Source organism: Populus alba, chromosome 16 (assembly GCF_005239225.2).
Source record: "Populus alba chromosome 16, ASM523922v2, whole genome shotgun sequence".
NCBI classification, from domain to species: Eukaryota; Viridiplantae; Streptophyta; class Magnoliopsida; order Malpighiales; family Salicaceae; genus Populus; species Populus alba.
This window is the reverse complement of record NC_133299.1, coordinates 3492291-3502016: the sequence shown is the minus strand read 5'-3', so window position 1 is coordinate 3502016 and position 9726 is coordinate 3492291. Positions and strand designations below refer to the sequence as shown.

The following is a 9726-nucleotide window of genomic DNA, read 5'->3' as shown; positions in this document are numbered from 1 at the left end:
TATTTTTAATTTTTTTTTAATATCAAGCATATTAGAATAATACAAAAATATAATTTTTTTCAAAACAAAAACACTTTTAAACAAAATCTAATAACATATCTTACCGCACTCTAAAATATGTTTCAAGAATTGAATGATTAATTTCGGTCCTTTCTTTGTGCGGTGTCCCTTTTTCCCTTTCCCGTGCATCTATAGAAAGAAGATGGAGACGACACCACAAAGTTTTGAAGTCAAAATCAAATTTATGGCTTGTCAAAATAATTGTACCTTTAAACGAGACAAGGAATTTGAATGGTGCTTGCCACGCAAGGAATTTGAATGGGCTAATATTTTTTCTCAAATTTTTTATTTATTTTATTTGCGAGTAATAATTTCTCAATTTTTTTTTATATGCAAGATATATTATCAATATTATAACCATCATAATTTCAATCATCACTATAATTATTTTTATAGTCATCCTAACCATTATTATTATCGTCATTTCTTATTATTAATCACTCTCTATTTTAATATTATCATCATCATTAATAATTCCATCTCATCTATCATTAGTTATTTTTATAAATATATTTCAATTATTATATTATCATTTTTTTATCACCTCTATTATATTATCATCAAGTATTATTATTGTTATTTATAAATAGAATAACAATCATTATTAATTTGATATTATTATAACTAATATTATTATTATAAATGTCATAATTATAATTATTATATTGTTACAATCATTGTCACAACTATCATGTCATCATTTAACAATAATAATTAAATATGTTAAATTATTAATTTTAGCCAATATATTTTTATATTTTTAAAATTAAATAATGTCTGCATGTACAGTTTTTTCCTTCACATACTTTTTTCTTATAAACGATTTTTTTTTTTAAAATTAGAAATAAGAAATAGCTAAAAACAAGAAACAGTACCAAAAACTAGGTCGTGGCTCGAAACCAGACATCTATGCCCTAGAGACTAATTACACGATCAATGGAAGCCTTAGCATGAACCTCGGCAACCAAATGCAGTAGAATATTTGTAAAGGGATAGCTTGATTGTGTTGCTTTGACAGAATTTGTGTGTCTCTTTGCACTCCACGAGATCATCATCACTGGTCAAACGAATCCATTCCCCATCATCATCCATATACTTGAGGCCAAAGCCAGTGAAATCATCTATCTTGAAACGTTTACCAATCTCTTGTTGCAAGTCCCTTAAACCCCAGTTTGGTTGCAAGAATAACCTAACCTTTTCTTCTCCAAAAATGGCTTTAACTATGAAGACGTCTCCTCCTCGTCTACTCTGGCCAAACTGTGGTGGAGTTTCTAGCAGACTTTGATGAATCTGCTCATTGATTGTCCTTGTTTTGTGGATATGTGATCTTAAGAGAAAGTCTGGTTCTCCTTCGTTATCCAAGGAATAAAATTCTGCTAATTCACTACTGTCAGTCCTCTTTAAAACCCCATTCGAGGTTTCTGCCGGCAAAGCGCCATTTCCATTGCTTGAGCCAGTTATAACGGTGGCGGCATGCTGTTGTGCTCGAGCAGAACAACAGTTACTTGAACAAGAGCTCCTACTACACGGAGAGGAATGGGATTTTGAGGTAGTGCCAGAAAAGATAGTATCTTCAGCTGGAGAATCAAAGTGCTTTGAACTGTCACTCCTCATGAATGAAGAAGAAGGAGCATGACTTGAAAGTTTTGTAGAGCTCAGTTCTGGGAAGGCTGAGTAGAAAGATTCAATCTGAATGGCACCCTTAGCACCTTGGACTGTGTCAATCACCTGCTGGAGTTTTCGCAAGGAATGGTCAACCTTCTTGATCTTTCGAGAAGGCCATCGCGTGATACCGTGTTGTCTGCATATTCTTTTGAGAGTAGTAGGGCAAACTGCAATTAGAACAAGTTGTGTGATTACACCATTGATTAGCTAACAAATGACAGTCCTCTAATAAAGGATTATTGAAGACAACAACCTAGCTTTACAAACGAAAATGATAATAAAGGTTTCTGGAGGATTATATCAAGTTGGTCTCCAGCAAGTGTTTGTCTGTGTAATGCATGATAATTCTTTAATAAAGGATGCCTCAGATCTAAATTGAAATGCTACTCGTTGCTTTATATATGAACATGTGATTTCATCTGTGATAGGATATTTGCATACCGCTGAGGCTTTGAGCAGCGTCTTTGAGGCTCCCTGCAAAGTACTGTCGAAGAACTTCCAAGCTGATTGTCTGGATATCTGTCTTGGTCCGTCTCTTCTTACCTGTTTTTCTGCTGCCAAATGAGAGATGTCTGCCAAAAGCAGAAGAAACTCCATCACCGTCGGTGTTGCTATTGGGTCTAGAATTTTGCTGAAGTTGACCCAACTCCGAAATTACTTGCTTATGGTCTAATTCCATCGCAGAGTCATCCCAATGAGTTATCATCTTGAACTCTTCTTTAGGCTCTTTTGGATAGCCCCATGTGACACAGAAACTTTGATTCTTCTTTTGGGCCTCCACCATACGGGAAATCCAAGATGATTCATCCAATGGAGGTTGTTTCGAAGATGATGATTCAAAACTCTGATTTTCTCCATTATCAAGCCCCCTGTCCATGACAACCTGTGAACTCCAGCAAACCTGTTGTATGGCAATAGGCAATAAATCCCACATCTTCTTTTGTTCTTCGGTGTCTTTGCAATCTTTTGGCAAGAATAACTCCAACACAAATTCAACTAATCCGGTAGCAATGCTTCGCATGGGAATCGCTATGGCAGCATGAAGACCAAATATCTTGGCATGGTGAGCCAGAGGATAATCTTTCTTGCTGAAGGAAGTTATATCATTCGCGAGGCATTGTTTCTGTGTTGTGAATGCTCTCCCCACAATCCCTTGGCCTAGGAGAATGTATTGCTCAAAACTTGCCATGTGAAAACCTGAAAAATCCCTGTCGGCCAAAAAGCAAGCAGAATCCACGGTGGATATACAAGCGCCAGACTTCTCAGCAAACTGCTGGCGTCCACCTTTACCTTGCCGGCTACGTAGAGCCCATGTTAGAGCTAAGGGTAATCCATATGTCTTGCAAACAGATTTCACAATCTCGGATATCTCAGTCACTGCAACTTGATTTAATCCATTGCAAGTCTGTGATAAAAGGAACAGCAGTTGTGATCTTAGTTATGAACGCTGAAAACTTCAGAAACCTGAATCTAGTGTCTCTGTTTCTAGAAGGCCTATCTACTTACCTTCACACCAGGTGAGCAGAAGTCTTCAGAAGTTCTTAGATCAACAGCCTGCAAATCAACATGCATATAAAGACCAGAAATGAGCGAAGTTCTTTGCTTATTTCACAGGCTTAAAGAAATCGATAACCATTTTACTTTTGAAAGGCATTTCAATCATTCAAAGATCTGAAAGTTCAATGCAAGTCAATGGATTTGAAAGGAAAGAAACATGAAGCCTATATGCAACTAACATAAATTATATAACAATAGTCTCATTGTTAAACTTGATAGCTAATTGAAATCCTTTGCAAGATACATGGGAAACGAACAAACCTTGAGAGCTTTGCAGATGTCTTCTAGTTCTGGACGATAGGTCATCTTCCGAGTAGTAGTCACAATCTCAACTATGCCCAAGCAAGTCTCACTGCCTTGTTTGAAAAGAGGGAGTGCAAGAGACCCTCTAATGTGATGTTTTATTGCATGATCTATACGCGGATATTCTTCACTTCTGAAGAGACATACATCAGGAGTCCACTCAGGCAGCTTCTCCAAGAAAACCCGACCGGGGAACCCTACAGAAAATTTCGCATCCCCTTCTACTTGGAAGTGATAGGCAATTGAAACATTTCTATAACTTGCAAGACTCTTACAACTAGGGTTGACGAAATATGGCTGATCAATAGTAGCAAGGACTTCTTTCCCTTCTTTCTCCACAGGTAGCCAAATCTGGATAAGACTATCTTTATATTGGATAAAATTTGTTAAGTATCTAATGGCTTGCATTGCTCTCTCCTTCACAGAAAATGAAGTCATTGGATTTACCCTCGGCACCATCTGCCATTCTACACCCAATCCAGCGGCTCCTGCTCGATGACCTGTAGCGTGCAGTAAAGAGGTGGAAGTGTCCACAGAATCCTCAACCTGAGGTTCAGTCTGAACAAGTTCCAAGCTTTTAGGATAATCTAGAGGTGGATTTCCATGGCAATGCCTTTCTGTTCCTTCTTGATAACCCTGCTGGTTTGAGGCTATACTCAAGTTATTAGACCCCGTAAAAGGCATGTATAGTGAAGGGTGGTCGTATAGAACATTAGAGGTGGAGGGACCTTGCTGCAGAAAGCTGAACTCTCCATCGTTGTCGGCCCATCCTTGATACAAGATCTCATCCATGAAATCCCAATTCATGGGATTTCCTGAGATGATCCCGAGCGTAGAATTAGGGAAAGAGGAACTGTGTTCATCCATACAGTCAACTTGCGTGAAACTCGCGCCAACCATAAACTCCAAATTAGGAATGTTTCCACCTGAGACACAGGAATATAAGACGAAACATGAGCAAAAGGAGAAAAACCCATGAATTCTCTACTTTCTTTACATTAAAGCTGTACTCTGAAATGCATTTCAAAGCAAATATAGAAGAGACACATGAAGCAAGAGAGAAACTCACTTTCTGAAGACTCTTGATTCAGCTATGTCCGATTCTCTTCCAGTCTGTGTACTGTGCGTTGCTCAAAGCAGTGAAATGTGGACCTTAATCATTATCTGATATATATACACCCGTGTGTGTGTGTGCAGTCAGTTTTTGCCACGAACCAGACAAAAAGATGATGAGCAATCAAGGAAAGAGATGCGTGTGTAGAGTTTTTAAATGTCCAAATTACACGAAATGAAGAAATACATATTATAATAGGTAAATAAAAAAGGGTATAATAATGCTATTATTTAAATCACCTTATCATAAACTGAGTTCAATTCAATGACTCATTGATTAACTGCCGATCGTTCTTACCTTAACCTAGCCAGGTAATAATTAGCTCAAGGTTCTCTTCCTTGTCAGCAGGACTCAGCATTAAGCATTGGTTCGATTTCTAAGAGCCCATACACTCCATGCTCTAGAAACAAGAAACTTTGGATGGTTTCTGCTGCTGCTTTGATTATATATTCTCTGCGGTCTCATGGGTGCTTGTTCTTGTCCATCTAATGGCACAACAGCCCCATGTTTTATGGAGAAATGCCATTATTAATCTTGGTTCAAAATCCATTAGTCCTGTAACCGATAAATTAAAAAATTAAAAAATGGACTTGGTTGTTTATGTTTTGTTTCTTGCAGCACAGATTCGATTTAAGGGGAACTGGACCACTTCCAGGACCATTTCAGAAGACATCACATTACAAGGACAGCTCGAAGGAAGGGTTGATGGCAATAGTTTTTAGTAACTAATCTCTATGTCATGCAATTCCCCTCCACCCCAGATCATTTTTATTCATGGCCGATCGATTTTCTGCATTTAACTACTTCATTAACAATAATTACCAGCCTAATTAATTAAAAGTAGCTTAATGTTAATGGTACTCTGAACATGGTGGAAACTTCATTGGTCACACAAGACTTGTTGTGTTCTCGTGTAGAGTGCCTGATGGTGAAACCATCATGTGCTGCATCGCAGGAAGCGAAACTAGGGAGATTCTTAATTACTAACATTAAGAAATCAAAGTTATAATACAAGCACAACCATCTTAAGGTGAAAAATATAATCTGTTTTATTTTTTTAAATAAAAGTTTTTTAAATTTGAAAGTTGCGCATGCTTATTATTTTATGCTTGATTTTTATCATATATATATATAAATGACGGGATTCAAATCGGTAATCTCTTTATGATTAAGATTCCGATACCTTATTAAAAGAGAATTTAAATTTAAAAAATTAAATTATATAAAATTTCAAGATATAATTTATGTTATTTTTACGGTGCATAACCGTCTAAATAGTCAAAACTCTAAGCTGATGTCAGGTTATACTATTCTTCAAAATGAGAAGTGCGCGCAGCAGCCGCAGTGCTAGCCATTGATAAGCAATCTGTTCTGATTATTAGCACCAAGATTTACATGTTGCTTTCCACCATGTTAATTTATTTCGTAAATGGATGTCAACGCAGCGCAGAGGAGATCGAAAGTAAATCCACAGTATGACGCTAGATTTACATATGCCTTACGGGGGGGGAGCAAATAGTGATCTAATTCTTTAATTAGAGCTAATCATTCATTAATCCTATTAATTATTGTGGCATTGCATGAGCTCATAGATTGCGTGGGGCTGCCATCAGTTTGCTTTTGTTGCATGTACGGTTGACCTTCAGACAAGTTAGAGCTAGCCTTGAGGTGGTCTGTAATTGGCCTTTATTTTTATGTTCAGTCTGGCTTCCACTCCTTGAATCCAGCACCTAAGATTCTACAGAGCTGGTAAACCTCTTAACAACCTTTCTCTTTTTCTTCTTTTTATAAATGAAGCAGTGAACAAATTCTGAAACCAGAAAAAATCTGATGTGAATTTTCTGCCAAGCTGCAATCATGATTCATAAAAATAAAACCTACCCTACTTCTGGGATTCTTGACCTCTAATAGTCATGCAAGCTTTTGCCAGCTGGCGCCACATCCTCGAGGCCGGCAGTGGCAACAAAGAAGACATGGAAGCTGACATAACCTGTTTATAATAGTATAATCATTGCCCTCCTCGGTCAATCTTGTATCACCAAGAATCCATCACCAACACAGTTGAGAAGCGGATATCCGAGGAGTAAAAATGTACAGATTCCATGCAAAAGAGTTTGCTTCTTTGAAAGTAACAGTTTACTCAGAAAAGAAATTAATAATGGGGACCTCACTTGACAATATTTTTTTAAAGATTTCTCGTAAAAAATTCAGAAAACTGGTTCCTTATTGAATTGGATTACATCATTCGTTAGGTAGGATGCTGTGCCTTCTTCTAATCATCACTGTGCACAACATTTGCAAACCAGCATTATTTTCCTATTCTGATAAAAAAAACAATATCAGCAGCTTTTTTAAATCACTCAGCTTATTCGTGAACTTCGCGGTGCTTGCGTAAAAGGGCTGCCTCCTTATATATATATATAATCGTTTCAATTCTGGGAGCGACAAATGTAAGTGTTAGATTGAAAAGCTAATAAAACTAATCGCAACATGGTTTCAGGACTCTATTTTTGTCTTCATCTTCTGCTTACTTCCTGGAACCTTTCACCTCACTCTTTTCTGTGCTGGGACACCACCAGAGAGTTGAAGAAAAAAAGCAACGACGCACAATATTTTATTGTGGTTTACCGAAAGAACATGCAATGGAAGTTTTTCGTAGATGAAAAAATCAATAAAATAAAATAAGAATTTTCATTAGTTATTTCCAACATGTCAAATCATCAATCAAAATAGCAATAAAAATTCCACTAGTAATTTTAAAAGAAATTATAACCTAATGATAGGCTAACTCAAACGCAATCTCCGCACCATATTTCTCCCTCTAAAACCCGGAACCTTTGCCTCTTTTTTTCTCTCACTAAAACCCAAGAATCACCTCCACAAATCCAGTCTCCACAGCCTACTTGGAAAAAAAAAAATCCCAAGGCTTAAGCTTCCCTCTTCTTAGTTTTTTTTTACTGTCAAGTGTAAATAAGATCACTCATTTATATTTTAAGTTAATCTAATAAAAATTATTTGTAGTATTTATAATTTGCTTGTATATTTAAATATTTTACTTGTTCTTAATAATAAGTTTGTTGTATTAATGTAGGAATTGTATTTTATAGTTTGTTTGGGATTTGGGTAAAATTGGTTTAAATGGCCACTTGATAAAATTAGGTGTGATTTTGTAACTTAAATGTATTAGACTTGAAGAAATGATGAGTAATTTTATGGTTAAGTTAACTTGGAAAAATTTATTCCCTCCCTCTATACTCTCTAGTTTGTTTGTTTATTTAATCAAATCAGGTTCTTTTTCTTTTAACTGCAATATATTTGGTCTTAAATATTTTATTGAATTAGTTTTTATTTTTTTAATTTCATGACTTGATATATAATTTTTATATCAAACTTGGTCCTTATTTTTTTTATCATTTTCTTAATTGAAATTATTTTTTAATTTCATCCCTAATGATTTTCTTTTCTTTTCATGTCCTCATTCTTTTCAAATCTATGTTTATTTTTCTTTTTTATCCCTTTTTTAATTTGTTTTTTAATTTTATCCCTAATTATTTTGGTTGGTTGTGAATTTTACATTATTATTTTTTCGGGTTTGCCTTTTATGTTATAATTTAGTCTCATGATCTGTATCATAGGTTTTAAATATTAGATCAGGCTGGCTTTTGTTGTTTTTTTGGTTCCTTTTTAATTTTGTCTCTCATTATTGGGTTCGTTTGAAATTGGTATCCGTTATTTTTATTTTTATTTTTTTAATAAAGTTATCTCAATATCATGTCTTGGATCATAGATTCAACAAGTTTGTCAAGGTTGACTCTAGCCTTTTTTTTTCATTGTTTTTTCAATTATACCCTTCAATATTAGGTTGGTTTGAGAATTGAATTTCATAATTTTATTTGGTCTACTTTCAACAGGATTATCTCAGTCCCATAACTAGTTTACAGATTTGGTTTGATCTTTGCTTGAGACGAATGATGCAAAATCATCATACCTCGTTCCTTGAGAGGATGTATTTTTAAGAATTCATATACGTGATAGCTCGGACAGACTCAAGTCAATTTCTTTTAAAAATTGTTTTCTTTTCAATTTTTTCTCTTGTCATTTATTTATTGGGAATTGAGATTCATGTTTTTTCTTCTTTTTTTTCTTCGTAATTATCTCATTCTTGTTAATTTTTTACTTTATTAACAAATAAGATCATTAAGAGTGTATTTGGTATTGCGGTAGCTGTTATAGTTGTGGTTTGAAAAAAGTTATTTTATAAAAGTACTTTTAGTTGAGGCTGATTTGAAAAAATAGGTGTTTGGTTAAAACTGTGGTTAAAATTGAGGTTGAATAAAAAGTAGTTTAATGTGTTTAATTAAGAATGTTTTTGAAATTGAGGTTATAAAATAATTTAAAAAAATATATATTAATATTTTTTTTTTTAATTTAAATATTGTAGATTTAACTATTGATATTACATCGTGAAATAAATCATACTTTATATATATATATATATATATATATATATATATATATAATTATTGTTTCATTAAACTATCTACAATTCTATTACATATAAAATTCATCTGATAAAAAACTACAGTTTCCATAATTTTTTAAGCTTGCAATAAAATTAAGTAAAATATTATCATAAATAAAATTGAGATTACAGTACGAATAAATTTAATTTACCTTAAACTAATTTTTTTTAAAAAATAAAATTTATTATTTTTTTAAAAAAAATGTTAACTAATTTTTCAAAAAAAAAAACATTTAAAGAAAAACATTGTTCACTAAAGTGAACAATGTTGAGGGATGTTCCATGGTGCAGCCGTAAGAAGTTAACTGATTTTTTTAAATAAAAAAACAATGTTCACTTTAGTGAACACTGCACTCACACTGTTCACTAAGTGAACAGTGTGGAGGGATGTTGCATGGTGCAGCCGTAAGAAGTTAACTGATTTTTCAAAAAAAAAAGATTTTTTTAAAAAAAAAAACAGTGTTCACTAAAGCGAACAGTGTGGAGGGATTCTGCATGGTGTAGC

General features: G+C 34.2%; 1 protein-coding gene across 1 annotated transcript; it reads right to left on the bottom strand.

Annotated features, from left to right (window-relative positions):
- Positions 1 to 845: 845 nt before the first annotated feature.
- On the bottom strand, positions 846 to 4733 carry LOC118036850 (protein NLP2). The gene is made up of 5 exons (XM_035042679.2): positions 4655 to 4733; positions 3544 to 4511; positions 3232 to 3279; positions 2167 to 3130; positions 846 to 1892 (listed from the first exon to the last, which is right to left on the bottom strand). The coding sequence occupies exons 2-5, from the start codon at positions 4483 to 4485 to the stop codon at positions 1006 to 1008; spliced, it is 2841 nt and encodes a 946-aa protein (XP_034898570.1). The 5' UTR covers positions 4486 to 4511; positions 4655 to 4733; the 3' UTR covers positions 846 to 1005.
- Between the last annotated feature and the right edge of the window lie 4993 nt (positions 4734 to 9726).

Excerpts from the sequence above, each read along its gene's own strand:
- LOC118036850 (XM_035042679.2), bottom strand. The coding sequence starts at position 4,485 with ATGGTTGGCGCGAGTTTCACGCAAGTTGACTGTATGGATGAACACAGT. Across the intron at positions 3,131-3,231 it reads TCTGCTCACCTGGTGTGAAG|ACTTGCAATGGATTAAATCA; the intron begins GTAAGTAGATAG and ends CTTTTATCACAG. Across the intron at positions 1,893-2,166 it reads CGCTGCTCAAAGCCTCAGCG|TTTGCCCTACTACTCTCAAA; the intron begins GTATGCAAATAT and ends TTCTAATTGCAG.